Here is an 18,636-nt window from a genome sequence, read left to right as displayed (position 1 = left end):
TAGCCCCTTAATGCCGAGCGCCAGACAGGGTAACAACAAGTACCATCTTTTAACGTCTTTAGGTATGACGCGGCCGGGGATCGATCCCCGGACCTTTCGCTCTCCGCGCGGACGCTCTACACATTGACCACGGAGGCCTTGGTTTGCATCCTAATGAAATAGAGATGGCAATGTATCAACATGGGAATATACTGAGATCTTACCCGTGTACCGGAGAGGACCCCACTCAAGGCGCCAGGCGAGGCCACACGGCGTGTAGGCGACTGACCCGCCAGGGAGATATGACGTCATGAAGGTCTTGATGGCGTCACTATATTTCTCTTCCTGCGTCTCCTCATACATAGCCAGCTGTGATACACAACCACCCATTACATTAAAGCGCACGTAAAACAATGTCGGTAAACACGAGTTACACTACAATGGACGATTGTCTTGAAAACGTTTATTCTTTCCCAAAAATTTTTTTATTTATTTATTTATTTATTTTATTATTTTTTTTTTTTTGGGGGGGGGGCATCACTAGTGACAACTTTTATAAGAATCTATTAGTTGTCATTGAATGAGTGAGTGAGCTTGATTCATCGCCGCTTTGAACACTATTTCATTTATAGTCAGCGATCAGCTTCATGTCGGAGGAAATCCCGAAGTGATGCAGGTCCTATGTTGAAGCGCTCGTTAATGTCCATCACGTAGAATACGAGTCACTCCAAGCTTAAAGTTATGTAACTCTCAGATGTTTACCATTTGGGTGAAATCCATGAGCACGGGTATGGTAATGACAAACTTAGATGGTATTCGAATGCATGACCATAGGTTTCTGGCACGACCAAGGGACGCAACTCTGCACAGCGAATTGAAGCGCCTCAGACAACAGTGTGTGCGCGTGTGTATGGCTGCTTGTACTATTCCGGACTAATGCCGATTTTATTGTGCTATCCCACTAAGATACAATGTGGCAGTTTAACATGAATACCCAACTCAGTATTGTGACTCCGAGCTAACCATGCATTCCTTGTTTCAGCTCCTTCATGTCGAGCGCCAGGCAGGGTAACAACAAGTACTATCTTTTAATGTCTTGTGACATGACACGGCCGGGGATCGAACCCCTGACCTTCCGCTCTCCGCGCAGACGACTACTTGACTAAGGAAGCCATCTTACTGAATGACACGAGCCCTGTATCATGTAGTATAAGGTAGACTAGCATACGAAGCACGGTCTATTTGCCTAAAACTGGCATATTCCCACACAGTTACAAGAACAATAGTTACAGGTCTACAGACAGTCGTGGTAACTCTTGACCATCGATATTCTGCAATTTCCAGATTAGGATCCGATAAAATCCTAGTGAGTTGATCATTGATTGACCCCTTGCTGATCATAGTAAGGGAGGTAACTCTGAATGAGGTGTCCAAGTTGATCCTCTCATTAATGAACCTGCATCCCGAGTTTCCGTACGGAGTTCGATTCGGGGCGGCTTGACAAATGTTTCTTATGTATGTTAATGAAGAAATATGCTACTCACCCCATGACTTATTAACTATATATAGTGTTCTTTAACTTTTTCTATATAATGAGCAGACCATTTTAATATTCATTTTAATATTCATGGGAAGTGTGTGAGGCGTCTTTGAAAATTATTAGTTGCCGAAAATGCAATTTGGACCGGATCTACAAAAGACGAAAGTCGTTCATTGAACATATTTGTTGTTCTGAACACTATTGCATTGTGAAGTAAAACACACACCGACGACCCCTCTCAGGAAAAGCGGTGATTTTGTCTCAAAAACAAAATTCCCAGCTCCTCTAGAATATCATATGGGCGTCATTAAATATTCCAATACTAACATGAACGATTGCCGTCTTATCCGACCAATCAAGAGCCCACGGAGAAGTTGACAGCTTTGAGGCATGGGTCCTGGCATCAGTGAGATAGTGCTGCTGACGTGTGGCCTTGTACAACCAGACGGCAGCCAGCGCAAGCTCGTCGTTGTAGTCGTTGGACCTAGGAAGATGAAGACACTTTTAAGAGTATATATAATTATTTTCGTTTACAACTTATCCGACCAAATATTTCCCTAAAAAAATAAACAGTAAAATGAAGTAAACTACGGTTATAACGAACACGCTTATAACGAACTTACGGATATAACGAATTTATTTTGGGGTTCCGGCCATTTGCTGTATATATGCTGTAAATATGCTTATAACGAACTACGGTTATAACGAACTACGGTTATAACGAACACGCTTATAAGGAACTTACGGATATAACGAATTTATTTTGGGGTCCCGGCCATTTGCTGTATATATGCTGTAAATATGCTTATAACGAACTACGGTTATAACGAATTAAAATTGGCGTGAGCAATGTGAGCATATGACATTGACAGTGATATTCTTCACCAGCCATGCCAACTCGAAACCCACATACAACAGCATTGCTCTGTTGGTCAAGGTGACCAAAGAACGTCACTTACCCGTAGGCGTCGCGGGAGTCAGTGACGGTGTCGGTATAGATCCCGGTGTATGTGTTGGCGAAGTCGTACAGTTCTGCAGCAGCCGTCAGCAGTCGACTGGCGTAGGCGGGATCTGTAGCAACGGGGAGAGTGAAAGTGAAAATGAGACAAACTCATGTAAACATACCTGCCAGCTACCCCGTGTAGACCCCGGGGGTTAGGGTGGGGGTAGGGGGCTGGGATTTTGTCTGGAGATTAGATAACTTTTAGCCAACATCTGTGAAAACATATACTTTTTTATTTAAAGCTATGAGCCTGAATATGTTTTAAAGAAAACACCTTGCAGCGATGTAATTTGTGTGGCAGACAATTTCTCTTTTTTCAACCTGAAGCATAATTCTGTTTTTCAAGAATTTTCAGGGTCAATTTCGATATAAAAAAATGAATGAATTATAGGCGATGCATCATGAGACTAGACAAGCTATGAAACATTTTTAACAGATTTGAGACCCAGAGGGTATCCCCAAACCCCATCCAACGAGACGCCTTCCATTGTTAACGTACGATCGGTTGAAAAGTAAGTACTACGAGTAGGTAAGCATGTCTGCCTGATCACGTGGTGTATGTCTACAAAACACTCTGCACATGTCTACTTCAGTATAGATGAGGTGAAATCGTGTTTAACACGGGGTCTTGTCCAAGGCGCCGCGATTCGCTGTACAGAGTTACGTCCCTTGGGCACGCCAGAAACCCATGATTGTGGGTTCGAATCCCGATTCGCCCCGATTATGTTTCTAGGTTTGTCAGCCCCATACCCGTGCTCGTGAGTTTCACCGAAGTGGTAAACGTCTGAGAACTGCATCACTTCGGGCTTTCCTCCCACATTAAGCTGACACGCCGCGAAATAACTGGAATAGTGTTAAAAGCGGCCTTTAACGCAACCCACTCACTCACTCACTCACTCACTCACTCACTCTTATCACGCTACTCCTTCTGTCTCGACTGCACAGATTTAGTTGATCCGCGGGCTCAATTGTCAGGTCCTTATTTTTGTTTATTTTGGTCAGCAGTTAAAAGTTTAAAACAAAATGGTTTAAGGTAAATAAACACACGAAATGATCATAGGATCGTACCTTCTTTCTGAAACACAATTGCCCCTATTGCCATGGCGGCTGCAGTTCCTGCCGCTGCGTCACTCCCGGGGCCCGAGGGGCTGAGTTTGTAGGCTGGCCTGTCCATGGTCATGTCCTCGGCCCGACCCCACACAGCGTGATCCAGAGAGACCTTGCCCACCTGTACAACACAACGGTACATTGAATTACACTCAGCCGCAATTGCTGTGAAGAGTTGTGTCCCTTAGAAGTGCCTGAAACCTATGATTGTTGGTTCGAATTCCGACCAGCCCTGAATCATTCGTGACCAACTCTTGTTAATCCGGGACATGCCGAATAGCGCATTCGTGAACAACCTGTGTTATTCCGGGACAAGCCGAATAGCGACTTGTGACCCTCTCATGGCCATTTTTGCGACCGGGTTCCGTCTTAGCGCAAACGGGCATACCTTAAACAATTGTTAACTCGTTGCGTAATGGTTCACTTATCTGTCCCCATACATTATATATATTTCAGATGTAATTAAAAGACATCGGGACATGCGGAATTATACAGTATGATTGAACACATTTAACTGTGTCTTGGGTATATTTTTAGATTCAAGACATATGTAAAATCAAAAATTGTTTCTGAGGGATTCTTTGACGAAGAACTTGAAATCATACGCGCATTCTAATTGGTTTGTCGTATTTTCGCGCATAACATTCATCGATTGGGGGACAAGTCTTCTTGCAGGTTACGGAAAGGGGCGAGTGGTGACGAATAGCCCTGAATATTCGTTTTGTCATCACCATATCCGCGGTCGTGCGTTTCAGTAAAAAGGTTGAAACGTGTTTGTTAGGAATGGGATGTTATTTAATTTGCTTTAGTGTTACGAAGATCATGTAAGGGAACAAAATTTAGTGTTGTACGAAGCCGCGGCTTTTACGTGGAAATCAAAATAAGAAAACAAACATTTCTGAAAGAAAGTAAGCGAAGCGTGCGTAAAATATGGCTTCACTTCCTCAAATGTTTGAAGAATAGTTCCGACCGGGGGAAACAGCACACTTAAAAAACAACAACATTTGCACAGCAGCGACCTCAGAGTACCGCTATTGTCTCCCCTGATGTAACAAGGATGCAGTAAAGGGCGTCACGTGTAGTTGGTTGGCTGGTTTGTTGTTTAACGCCGAACAATATTCCAGCTATATGACGTAAATTATCGAGTCTGGACCAAATAATCCAGGGATCGATGTCATGAGCATCGATCCACGCAATTTGGATCGATGACATGCATCAACCAAGTCAGCGAGCCTGACCACCCGATCCCGTTAGTCGCCTCTTACGACAAGCATAGTCGCCATTTACGGCAAGCATGGGTTGCTGAAGACCTATTGTACCCCGGAATCTTCACGGATGTGGAGTCAAGTGTAGCGAGCTTTACCTGAACATACAGCTCCTGCTTGGTGGGGTCCCAGCTGTTGAGGAAGTAGTCGAGAGGCCAACGGATGCTGTCGTACATGTTGTTGAGCTGACTGCTGGCCACGTAGGCGTCCTTCCAGGCGTGAACACCTAGCAGGAGGTACGTGACGGCAGCCGACATTGGGAACGTGAACTTGATGTGGTCACCAGCTGCAAATACAGAAATAATAATTACAATATTACTATGGAATGTCCCGACAGTGACCTATTCATGATTGAAGAAACTTCATGTGTCCAGTCGCGCAGAGACCGGTCCGGCATTTTTAAAAGGGAGGGGTCCAAAATATCAAAATCCCCTCTCATTCAAGTTTTCGAAAGGGGGAGTGGGGGTCCGCACGGTGATCCCATCTCTAAGACTGTCTCATCTACCACATTAACAAATTAGCATCTCAGACAAATATTACATTTAAATATAAATGACCCCTGGCGACATGTCTGACCCCTAGCCAAATTGCTGACCTAAATATTGCAACGATATATGACTTCTTTCGATGTTTACATTTTCTTATTTTCTCATAATATTTTTTTAAAACTTAGATCCTTATATATTTCCACTTGTATGTATTGATTTTGGCCTATGGTTTCAGGGTATTTATCCGAATAGAAATGATAAATATTACCCTGGGGCATCCAGGGTGGCATTAAGAAGGCGCGTGCAGTTAACATCAACTCACCGTCATACCACCCTCCCGGAACTGTGTCGTCAAGTGCCGAATCTCCCCGCCAGGGGATTCTGTTAGTGTCTGGAAGATCTCCTGATCGCTGTGCCTCATAGAATAAGATGGAGAACTCCAGGACTTGAGACAAGTTGTGTGAAGAGGCGCTGCCTGGACAAGATGAGTGAGTGAGTGAGTGAGTTGGGTTTAACAGTAATACAGTTATTTCGCGGCGTGTCAGCTTAATGTGGGAGTAAGGCCCGAAGTGATGAAGGCCTCACCGTTTACCACTTCGGTGCAACCCACGAGCACGGGTATGATACTGACAAACCTAGAAACATAATTCGGGCGAACCGGGATTCGAACCCGCAATCTTAGGTTTCTGGCGTCCCCAAGGGACGCAACTCTGCACAGCGAATCGCGGCGCCTTAGATGCGTGGACCACCCGTGACCCCTCCCGAATCAGACAGCCCCGGTGATTATCTGCGCCTTTTTTCCCAATCACGATTGTCGTATCTCGCCCACTTCTGGATGCGATCGTTCGGCCATAGCGTATTTCTGCTTTGCCCAGCTACAACTATGGGGACCAATTCGCTATACACTTCCCTCTCAAAAATAGCGTCGTCCTATGTATGACCTCATCAAGTTGCGAGCCTATTTTCGAAACTCCAGAAATGACGTCACGATAGGACAATGTAAACCACGCTTCGTTCTACATTGCGATCCTTTGCGATTTATCACGTATAGCTATATACCGCCATACAGTTATGAGTGAGTGAGTGAGTTAAAATTTTACATCGCATCGGCAGTATTGCAGCCATATCGCGATGAGAACAAGGTAGTTTCTACAATTAAACATACAATTATGATAAACACCTTTTTATTATATATAAGTGTGACAGTCTGAGTTTTCCGAAGTTGAAACATAACACTTGATATTTCACTGTTGTGAAAATAATACTTTGGCTGAACTATTGTCATACAAGAATGACCTCCCCTCAAATTGTCTGAAAAACTGTTGACTTCCTTTTAACGTTAGTTCCATATTGACAAGGCAAAATAACGACAGATGGCATTTATGGAGTTAATATCGCTTCAAGCCGTTTGTTATTCTCTTGAAAATGTTTCGTTATAAACTGTAAATTTCTCACTTAACTCGTCAATCTAGACTGTTCGTTTCGCAAAGCGCCATTTTGTTACTTGACCAGCGTGTATTCTTTCCTTTCCAACATCGGTTTGGTAGTTTTCAAGAATATTTTTTGATATTGTATTGATGTTGTATATAATCATACCTATATGTATGATAACGAATTTCCGTGACCCTAAATACTTTTTGTTGCTTTTATTTATATTTTTAATATATCTGGAATCACGAAACTACTTTTTAGTCGAAAGTACAAGGGGTGGTAAACCGTCCCTGTGTGTTAGGTAGGGAGAATTTACGTTTCAAAGTTTTACCATTTGTAAAGAAATAATTTTAAAAAGTATATAATAAGATTCTCGTGACGGATGAAAAGGAGATATTTCACTCGACACATGAAATATGCTCTATTTATTAAGTCCCTACACCAGCATTATATATAATACCACGGTGACGGTGGATGGGGCTCTGTGGTCCTAATCTGACTGCCCTTGAGTGGTTGTCTCTACTGTATTGTGCCACAGTAAAGCCCCATTCACATGGACACTTTTACTTACGTGAGTATATATACTTACATAAGTAAATTTACTTATGGTGGCATGTGAACGCATTTGCTCACGTGAGTAAATATACCCCAGGAGTAAAGAGACATGATTAAAAATATATTTGCTACACCTGCTGAGGTCTAGTAAAAGTATACTTGCTACACCTGATGAGGTCTAGTAAAAGTATATTTACTCATAAGTATAAATGCTCCTGGAGCAAGCCAGTAAATTGTTATGGCCACCTTGGGATCCAGCTCCAATGGTTCCCTCACATACATTTCCTGTGCAGGAAAATACGGCTATAGTTCTTTGCGAAGAACATAAAATGTTTCGCTTGTCATGCGAAAGTTATCGATCCACAGTTTATCATCAAATGATCGTTTGACGACATTGTTCCACCAGTGCTGAGAACGTTCTCTATTCCATAGTTCTCTTTCCTGGCATAATCCTAAGACTAGTCCCATACTAAGAAAGTATGGAAAGTCTCTCTTTCGCCTCTGGTTGACTATCTTCGACAGCGACATGGCCTCAAATGATAAAAGTCCACAATTCATTTATGAAATGATGTTTACTTCTGCCTTGCATAAACTTCATGTGAACGCAATGTAAATATACTTTTGCTTACATGAGTAAATATACTCCATGAGTAAATTTGCTTACATGAGTAAATTTTGTCCATGTGAATGGGGCTTTAGTCACTGTGATTAATAGGGAACTGCTCTGCCCAGCCATACTCAAGGAGCTGCAGAGGCGTTTCTCCCTTCACTAAAACCGGTGTGGATTTCAGGATTCGAACCCCCATTCAACTGCTATTTGCACAGACGCAACACTGCACAATGAGTTATGAGTCTTACACAACTGGGCTACCCGTGGCCCGAGATATTGACAGGAAGGATAAAACATGAGAGTGAGTGAGTATGGATTTACGCCGCTTTTAGCAATATTCCAGCAATATCACGGCGGGGGACACCACAAAAGGGCTTCACACATTGTACCCATGTGGGGAATCGAACCCGGGTCTTCGACGTGACGAGCGAACGCTTCAACCACTAGACTACACCACCGCCCCTAAAGCCTGAGAGACGTACCTGGGGAGGCGGTAGATGTTGTTGGACCGCTGTCGGTCACCGTCACTGGGAACAAGGTCGATCTCTGTCCTGGGGGTGAGGTAGTGGAGGTGACAGCGTCTTCCGGTAGTTGATTTGTTTCTCGGAGATGGATTATGCCTATCAAAAACAAATCACACAATAAAAAAAGAAGAATACCAGTAAAGGCCTGAAAACTGAGTCGATGTCGCCACGACACTCTTCCATTTTCTTTATGAAGTTGGTTGTTTGTTTGTTTGTTGCTTAACGCCACACTCATCAATATCCCAGCTATATGACGGCGGTTTGTAAATAATCGAGTCTGGACCAGGCAATCCAGTGATTGACATCATGAGCATCGATCTACACGATTCGGATACGATGACACGCATCAGTCACCAGCGAGCCTGACCAACCGATCCCGTTAGTCGCCTCTTACGACAAGCATGGGTTACTGAAGACCAATTCTAACGCGGAATTTTCACGGGAGAAGAAGGTTGTAGCACATTGAATGAGAAGCATACCCTCTGCTCTCATTATCCTGTAAGAGTGAGTGAGTGAGTGAGTGAACGTCATAGTTTGTACGCGTGACATAAATACGTACCAGCAATGGCGGACTGCATGCCAGCGTTGTAGTCGCAGGCCACTTCGTTTTTGACGTAGTCGGTCCTGTCGTCCACGTAGTTGTCGTTCTGATCCGGGCCGCCAACCAAGGCCCCGTAGAGAATCTGGGGGTTGGGAGCCGGACTGTTGAACTCATTCCAAGTACAGCTAGCAGGACGGTCGGGACACGAGCTGACGTCACACAGAAATATGGATTTCATTTGACGCACATTATAACCTAAATATATTGTTTTACTGCTGGCTAGGAATCAGACGCACCTGTTTCATTTATCATTGCTGACATGACTGAAATACGACCTTATTAAAATCAAAATGAATCATAAACACCTTCTCAAGTTTGAAGGACTGTCTAGCTCTTTACATATTTATTACTTAACACATTGATTATTTTAGTGGATCAGAAGAATTTTGCATTGGAGGCTTAAAGCACGAAATTTGGTACAAAGTTTCATCGTACCAAAGTATTAAAATTTAAAATTATTAAAATGGCCATCGGCTGTCATGGCGGCCATTTTTCATCGTACCAAAGTATTAAAATTTTAAATTATTAAAAGGGCCATCGAAAATTTGACCCCAGGCTGTCATGGCGGCCATTTTTCATCGTACCAAAGTATTAAAATTTAAAAGTATTTAAAGGGCCATCGAAAATTTGACCTCAGACTGCCATGGCAGCCATTTTGGAAAATGGCCGTCCAAAATACAATTTATTTCCAGACAAAGATTATTAATTTTGACAATAGTTGATGACCCTCTAAATTCGTGAATTCTTGTCAGAACAACTGGTCCTGTACATGGACAACTATTTCAGTGACCCAGTGTATGTGCGTCGGGAGGTCTTCACAGTTCATACCACGAGACTGGTGAGCAATTGAGGGAGTATGGTTTTACGACGCTTTGGGCTGTATTCAAGAATTATCACGGCGGGGGACACCAGAACTGGGCTTTACCTTCCAGCGTGATGAGGTTTGAGTGGGTAGTTGTCTCCATATCCTATGACGTAGCTCATGCCGTATTTATTGTCGCCGAGGATGTAGTGTATCTGAGACAATGCCCACTCGCGGTACTCCGCAGCGTTGATACCGTCGTCGGCGGCGATGAGGGCAAACATAGCAACGTTGGCTGTAATAGAGTGAGTGAGTGAGTGAGTGAGTGGGTCAGTGGGTGGGTAAGTAAATGAGTGAGTGAGTAAATGAGTGAGTGAGTGAGTGAGTTGGTGGGTGGGTGGGTGAGTGAGTGAGTGAGTGAGTGAGTGAGTGGGTAGCTGGGTGGGTGATTGAGTGAGTGAGTGAGTGAGTGAGTGAGTATAATTTTGCTACATTTTCGACGTGAGATAGAAACAACGTAGAGGCTTAGATAAATACCTTAATGTATTCGAAAGCAGTTTTAAGTCTATAACGATGTAATACAAACTTTTAGGACTTCATTTACAAGATGCATGCACAGTTTTTTTAGTCTTAACGCAGCACTGGCACATATAAATTAGCGACAAACGGCCCACGCCTTTGGAGCCCATACAATCACTCAAGCCACCGACCCCGACCACCCGATCCACGCTTACAACCAGGATAGTTTGAAAGGGGGTTATAATCCCGAATCCCCACGGGGCTAGAAGCTGCAAGGAACGTGTGGTGTGTACAATTCCTCGACAGGTGTGTACAAAATGTTCATAAGGCGAGTCCAGACCCCTTCAGCAATGTGTACCTACCAGCATATCTGAGAGCTCCCCACTGCGACCTGTAGGCCAGACCCAGGGGCGTGTAGGGGACGCTCCCCCCGGGCATGTAGGAGGTGACGAAGGCCTCGACCTGGTCCCTGTATGTCTGCTTCCCCGTCACTTCATACAGGGCCAACTGCAACAACAACCAGGTCCATACACTGACCATGGAAACACGAAGTACCACAACGTTGTTACTGCACAGATCATGGGTTATGTGTGTGAGCATGGGGTAAATTGGCATGATACTTTCATGATCATGACCTGAATCAATCCCTTCCGCCACCCTTATCATGGTCATGACCTGATTCAATCCCTTCCGCCACCCTTATCATGGTCATGACCTGAATCAATCCCTTCCGCCACCCTTATCATGATCATGACCTGAATCAATCCCTTCCGCCACCCTTATCATGGTCATGACCTGAATCAATCCCTTCCGCCACCCTTATCATGGTCATGACCTGAATCAATCCCTTCCGCCACCCTTATCATGGTCATGACCTGAATCAATCTCTTCCGACCCCCTTATCATGGTCATGACCTGAATCAATCCCTTCCGCCACCCTTATCATGGTCATGACCTGAAACAATCCCTTCCGCCCCCCTTATCATGGTCATGACCTGAATCAATCCATTCCGCCACCCTCATACCCCCAACTCCCCCCCTCCCCACCCTCCCACCCCCCCCCCCCCCCACACCCCACACCCCACACCCCTCCCCACACACCTACACACACATACTCCTTCACCCTCTCCCCCCACCCTGCACCACTAAGATCTCCACCTGTCAGGTCATTGCTCATACAATCTTTCGCAAAATCGTGAAACAGACAGGTTCCTGTCAAGACAGCACCGAAAATATGTATTCCATTTGTTAGTTTATTGACAAAGAATGGGGTCATCCGTGTAGACAAGCATATTTGGCTAAACGCTTCACCCTTCGTGAGTAAAATTCATTATAAATTTGCATTTGTTCATGTAAGAAAGAAATTATTTTTCTTTGTACTCTTCTCATTCAACCTCCACATATACGGGTACCTGTGCTGCAGCAATCTTGCCGTCCCAGTCCAGCGACCACGCTGTGTACATCGGCACAAACGTCTCAGCGTCCACCAGGTAGGTCCTTTCACCCGTAGCTTTGTGCAGCCAGACAGCAGCCAGGGCAAGCTCGTCCTCGTACATGCTGGACCTGAGCAGACGGTTGACAATATCAGGCAACAGTTGACAATATCGGGCAACAGTTGACAATATCGGGCAATAGTAGACTATATCAGGCAACAGTTGACAATATCAGGCAACAGTTGACAATATCGGGCAATAGTAGACAATATCAGGCAACAGTTGACAATATCGGGTCATAGTAGACAATATCAGGCAACAGTTGACAACATCGGGCAATAGTAGACAATATCAGGCAACAGTTGACAATATCGGGCAATACTAGACAATATCAGGCAACAGTTGACAATATCGGGCAATAGTAGACAGTATCAGGCAACAGTTGACAACATCGGGCAATAGTAGACTATATCAGGCAACAGTTGACAATATCGGGCAATAGTAGACAATATCAGGCAACAGTTGACAAAATCGGGCAACAGTTGACAATATCAGGCAACAGTGGACAATATCGGGCAATAGTAGACACTATCAGGCAACAGTTGACAAAATCGGGCAATAGTAGACAATATCAGGCAATAGTTGACAATATCAGGCAAGAGTTGACAACATCGGGCAATAGTTGACAATATCAGGCAACAGTTGACAATATCGGCCAATAGTAGACAATATCAGGCAACAGTTGACAATATCGGCCAATAGTAGACAATATCAGACAACAGTTGACAATATCAGGCAACAGTTGACAATATCGGGCAATAGTAGACTATATCAGGCAACAGTTGACAATATCAGGCAACAGTGGACAATATCGGGCAATAGTAGACAATATCAGGCAACAGTTGACAATATTGGGCAATACTAGACAATATCAGGCAACAGTTGACAATATTGGGCAATAGTAGACTATATCAGGCAACAGTTGACAATATCGGGCAATAGTAGACTATATCAGGCAACAGTTGACAATATCAGGCAACAGTCGACAATATCGGGCAATAGTATACAATATCAGGCAACAGTGGACAATAACAGGCAATAGTAGACAATATCAGGCAACAGTTGACAATATCGGGCAATAGTAGACAATATCAGGCATTATAGCTCAAATGGATAGAGTTATCATTAAACCGCCCGCACGTTATCAGAAATGAGCGAGCCACTGACTCTCCTACCCAGAGTTCCATGCGGCCGGCAGCCAGCCAGCATAGTGCCTCTGCCACAGGCCAGCGCCATGTTACGATTCGTCACATCTTTCACAGTCCATTCAAGATATTGAATATGCTTTTCATCCATTTCATGTTTGACAAATCTACACATTTTCATAAACAAATGTCACAGAATGGTTAACTTTCATTGAGAAAGTATGCAAATACGTATCCTATGTTTACATTGGTTGTACGGCTCCACGTGCTGTCATCGAAGCCCAACGGAGAGCTAGCGACACGGTCACTTTGATGCATAAATATATATTGTCATGCAACTCACTGTCGCAGTTGCAGTAGCATATCTATATAGTTATGCAAAACAATATGTAAAGCGCCCCAAAATACTTGCATTAGTCCGTTCTATACTGATTTCTGAAAAAGCGCGTTTGTTTACAAACAAGAGAAAAGTCCGGTCACATGATATGCAAATTAGCCTGTGGCAGTGATGTTATGCTGAGTCACCACTGCGACGGAGTGTGTGGGCCACTGAAACTTGATAATGCCCTCATATTGCTAAACGACGGGCCATTATCCAGCCCGTTGTTCGGTGACGTCATAGGGTAGAGAAAATGACGTCACGTATTATAGTGACGTCATCTGGTTTGTTCTATGACTTTTCCATATTTGTAAAATGTGGTCAGTGACATTCGTGTTGATTGCAGTAAATGTTTCAAAACCGATGTTGTTGTTTCTTTTTATTTGATAACAAATTCCATCCATTTTAGCTATAATAACGGCAACGCTCTTTTTCAGGGCATTATCATTTGCAGAAGCCATCGGTCTTTTTAACTGCCCTCCTTCGTCGGGCAGTTAATGGAAAACCTTGGGCTTCTGCAAATGATAATGCCCCGAAAAAGAGCGTTACCCTTATATTACAGCTTAAATGGATAGAATTATCATTAAACCGCCCGCACGTTATTAGAAATGAGTGGGCCACTGTAACTTGATAATGCCCTCATATTGCTTAGCGACGGGCCATTATCACGCCCGTTGTGAGGTGACGTCATAGGATAGGATAGGTAACGTCACGTTCAATAGTGACGTCATCTGGTTTGTTCTATGACGTTTCCATATTTGTAAAATGTGGTCAGTGACATTCGTGGTGATTGCAATAAATGTTTCAAAACCGATATTGTTGTTTCCATCCATTTTAGCTATAATAACGGTAACGCAATTTTTCAGGGCATTATCGTTTGCAGAAGCCCGAGGTCTTCCATTAACCTCCCTTAAAAGACCGAATTACCCTTATAGGAAAAACCCATTTAGACACTGTATATACTGACTTCGAGTGGACCAGTCCGACAAACCGAGCGCCAGAGAGGGTAACAACAAGTACCATGTCTTAACGTCTTTTGGTATGATGACAAGGCTGGGGATCGAACCCGTGGCCTTCCGCTCTCCGGGCGGACGCTCTACCACTACACCACGTTATGTCCAATGGTGAGTGAGTGAGTATGGTTTTACGCCGCTTTTAGCAATATTCCAGCAATATCACGGCGGGGGGACACCAGAAATGGGCTTCACACATTGTACCCATGTCGGGAATCGAACCCGGGTCTTCGGCGTGACGAGCGAACGCCTTAACCACTAGGCTACCCGACCGCCCCTATGTCCAATGGAGGGTTTATCAGATCTTGAGATATAAACTCGGAGTTGAGTACGTCAAAGATAACCTTACTTGTACACATCCCTGGCATCTGTGATGGTGTCGCTGTAGAAGCCTCGGTAGTTCTTGGCGAAGTCGTACAGACCTTTCGCAGCGTCAAGCAACGTCGTAGCGTACGTCATATCTGGTGTGAGGAAACATTTAACAACCATCATTCACCACTCTCCATTATTTTGGGGTATACATTTCCCATTGCCGTTTAGAAAAAGGGAAATGAAGTGATGACGTCTTAAATGTCAAACCTACATACTGTGCTGAAGTCATAATCTGGTTTTGACGTATCGTCATCAATATTTGTTCTGAACAATGCAGTAATGTGACATCATATCGCTTTCAGCAGAGATTTCTTATAATTATGATTTCTGAAAGGGCTTTGTCCCTTTCATATATATTGAACTGAGCATAAAGCATTCGAACGTAAAACAATCCTATTTTCAAATAAAGGGGAGGTGAAATGGGTTTAAGCGTCACGTCCAAGATTATTGCGCTTATATAGCGACGTGCATGCACGTGTGTGTGTGTGTGGCTATGTGTACAAGTCCGGACTAATGTCGATTTGATAGTGCTAGCCAACTGAGATACCATGCCGCAGTTTAACATGAATACCCCACTCAGACACAGTATACTGACTCCGAGCCGACCAGTCCTTGTTTTAGCCCCTTAATGCCGAGCGCCAGGCTGGGTAACGACAAGTACCATCTTTTTACGTCTTTCGGTATGACGCGGCCGGGTATCGAACCATCGACCTTCGGCTCTCCGGGCGGATGCTCTCACCACTAGACCACGGAGGCGGTCTAAACTGTTACGAGCATGGGCATAAAAATGACAGACATAATTATGGCCAGTCGTGGTTCACACCAATGGCCAGCCGATCCCGGCACCTAAGGGACACAACTCTGTATATTGGGATTTTAAAAATATTTTTTACCAACATATCGTCATCAGCTTGCTACTGATAAATTAAGATAAAACAAAGGTATATATATCACGTTCCTAAGACATATCAACTGAACAAACACATACTTCTTTCTTTAAAAGCAAGATAACCCATTGCTAGCGCTGTTGCGGTTTGGCCAGCTACGTCACTTCCGGGTCCTGATCGTGACACCTTGTACGCAGGTCTTTCCATGTCCATGTCCTCGGATCTTCCCCAGTAGTCATGATCCAGGGACACCTTCCCGACCTGCAACACGGATACATGGATCCATGGATCTGTCACGGCCGACCTTCAAGCAGTTGACAATAGCAATGGTGGTAATAACTTCAAATCAATGTCACATAAAGCGGGGTGGCTTCAGTTAACGCCGCTTTGCACATTATTCAGTTATATCACGGCGTGTCGACATGTTGGAGGAAAGTGAGTGAGTTTGGTTTAACGCCGCTTTTAACAGTATTCCAGTTATATCACGGCGTGTCAGCTTAATGTGGGAGGAAAGCCCGAAGTGATGCAGGTCTCAGACGTTTACCACTTCGGTGAAACCCACGAGTATGTATATAGAGTACAGAGTATAGAGTATATTCACAAGGAATGCTTTAAGAACAAATTTCACATTTTCGGACCACAAAACTGCCTGGAACCATATCCTTCCCTTCTATAAGTACAGAGTGCGGATTAGAGCTCAAATCAAATCATGACATATTTTCGAGAAGATGTCATTTTTAAATCTAAGACATTAGGCATTCTCCTTTCCTGCTTTCCCGTATATGTCCTAAAAAGTGAAAACACCACGACCATGTTTCAAATGTTCTTCAAAGCGAACTTGAAATCTACAACATTTCTTCTGTTGACCCCGAGAACCAATAAGCCACAAATCTATCATACAATCACATTGTATTTGTTGCCTCATTTATTGGTGAGTGAGTGAGTGAGTGAGTGAGTTTGGTTTTACGCCGCTTTTAGCAATACTCCAGCAATATCACGGCGGGGGACACCAGAAATGGGCTTCACACATTGTACCCATATCGGGATTCGAACCCGGGTCTTCGGCGTGACGAGCGAACGTTTTAACCACTCGGCTACCCGACCGCCCCCATTTATTGGTGAGAACCAGACAGCAACCTTGGCTGTACCTGAGCATAGAACTCCATCTGGGTAGGGTCCCAGCACTTGAGGAAGTAGTCCAGGGGCCACTTGACGCTGTCGTACACGTAGTCCAGCTGACCCGCGGCGACATAGGCGTCTGGCCAACGTAGTAGACCCCACAGGAGGTAGGTGACGGCTGACGACATCGGCAAAGTGAACTTGATATAGTCGCCGGCTGTAACATTAATACAATACGATGTCACAGTATGCTACTTCAGCATTTAAACTGATTTGATCACATGATTTTAATTTCAAATCTAAGATAGTTTATTTGAAAGCGGAATCAAATATTTCAACAAAGGAGCACGCATCACTGGGATTATTGTTTAATGTTCTGCCATGACTACTGAAATTACTCTTGACTTATTACTGGCCAATCAGCGGTTTCAAATTACAACAACCTCTGACTAAACCCTAGTTTGATTCCAAATGCAATATATCGCCGTCATATCTACAGATCATAAAGCTATATATTTAATACGCAAAATGCTTATATCCTTATATATACTTAATCTAACCAATATGGTTTACAATGCACCTTAATATCAATGAGTAATCTGGAACTCCATCGACAAATATGCTTTATTCCGCCAACGCACTTGCATACTTGCCATACTTAAATCAGACCCCATGATGACGTCATTAAATAGAGAACAGCATACACTTTGGCCGATTAACACGTGGGCAGCACAGAGCATTAAGCGTTCGCTCGTCACGCCGAAGACCCGGGTTCGATTCCCCACATACGTAAAATGTGTGAAGCTCATTGTTGATGTCCCCGTTTTATTGCTAGAACATTGCATCAAGCGAGTTAAACAAAACACATTCTCTTTCTGAAGTACAGGAGACTTACCATCGTACCATCCACCTGTTAGGTCTGTGTTACCTCCCTTGTCACCTAGTGCCGAATCTCCCCGCCAGGTGATTCTGTTAGTTTCCGGTAGTTTGCCAGAACGCTGCGCTTCATAGAACATAATGGAGAGTCCAAGCACTTGATTGTAGTCGAATTTCCCGGCTGAAATTTCAAGTTAAATTGTGCTAGAAAATTCTTGAAATAATATCAAACGTAGGTCCCTAAGAGGTCGACTCGGCTATAAATAGTGCTGCCAATGAGTGACAGCAAACTGTCTCCAAAAAACATGCTGTAAACACGGGCTTGTGACCGTCAGTGACGGTTTATCATAATAGTATTTAACTGTATTACTGGCGTAAAAAACGGGCACAGTAAAGCTGATAAAGTAAGAAAGATCTTTTGCTATCGTAAGTACCTTGTGGGGCCTGTGTTGTTGACGTTGTCTGTGACGTTGTTTGTGACGTCGTTGGTGTTGTCTGTGACGTCGCTGGTGTTGTCTGTGACGTCGTTGGTGTTGTCTGTGACGTCATCGCTGGTGTTGTCTGTGACGTCGATGTTGTGCCAGACGTTGTCGCCGATGTCGATTGCGTTGTGTCACTAGTTGTTGATGTTGTTTCCGTAGGTGTGGTTGTTGGTGTAGTTGGTGATGCCGTTAATGGTGTAGTAGTACCGGAGGTAGTAGACGACGTTGTTGCAGGAGCAGGTGTGGTAGGAACCACACAGCGGTACAAGAATTTCCCTTTCAGTTTCCTAATATTAGGCATTTGGTTATTGTTGTACCTGGCTACAAAGCCAAGGCAGAGATCTTCCTTCTTCTTGAGCACTTGATTGTAGCTGAAACTCTCCACAATATACCGCTCTTTCCTCTTAGTTATGTCAATACGGTCTACCCTCTGCACATTCCAAATC

General features: G+C 44.0%; 1 protein-coding gene across 1 annotated transcript in view; it reads right to left on the bottom strand.

Annotated features, from left to right (window-relative positions):
- The window catches only part of LOC139477799 (endoglucanase 4-like), a 26,782-nt gene extending 8,934 nt beyond the window's left edge, over positions 1 to 17,848 (bottom strand). The window contains exons 1-15 of the mRNA XM_071260216.1: positions 17,728 to 17,848; positions 16,862 to 17,049; positions 15,815 to 15,974; positions 14,804 to 14,915; positions 11,837 to 11,987; positions 10,787 to 10,931; positions 10,029 to 10,200; positions 9,062 to 9,252; positions 8,461 to 8,598; positions 5,705 to 5,857; positions 4,993 to 5,180; positions 3,591 to 3,750; positions 2,479 to 2,590; positions 1,847 to 2,003; positions 204 to 348 (exon numbers count right to left, since the gene is read on the bottom strand). Of these exons, the coding sequence (XP_071116317.1) occupies positions 204 to 348; positions 1,847 to 2,003; positions 2,479 to 2,590; positions 3,591 to 3,750; positions 4,993 to 5,180; positions 5,705 to 5,857; positions 8,461 to 8,598; positions 9,062 to 9,252; positions 10,029 to 10,200; positions 10,787 to 10,931; positions 11,837 to 11,987; positions 14,804 to 14,915; positions 15,815 to 15,974; positions 16,862 to 17,049; positions 17,728 to 17,848 (2,293 nt within the window). The remainder of the gene's footprint in view (positions 1 to 203; positions 349 to 1,846; positions 2,004 to 2,478; positions 2,591 to 3,590; positions 3,751 to 4,992; positions 5,181 to 5,704; positions 5,858 to 8,460; positions 8,599 to 9,061; positions 9,253 to 10,028; positions 10,201 to 10,786; positions 10,932 to 11,836; positions 11,988 to 14,803; positions 14,916 to 15,814; positions 15,975 to 16,861; positions 17,050 to 17,727) is intronic.
- Between the last annotated feature and the right edge of the window lie 788 nt (positions 17,849 to 18,636).

The sequence above is a fragment of the Haliotis cracherodii genome, unplaced genomic scaffold, assembly GCF_022045235.1.
Source record: "Haliotis cracherodii isolate W230 unplaced genomic scaffold, xgHalCrac1.p SCAF_36, whole genome shotgun sequence".
NCBI classification, from domain to species: domain Eukaryota; kingdom Metazoa; phylum Mollusca; class Gastropoda; order Lepetellida; family Haliotidae; genus Haliotis; species Haliotis cracherodii.
This window is presented reverse-complemented; position numbering and strand designations above follow the sequence as displayed.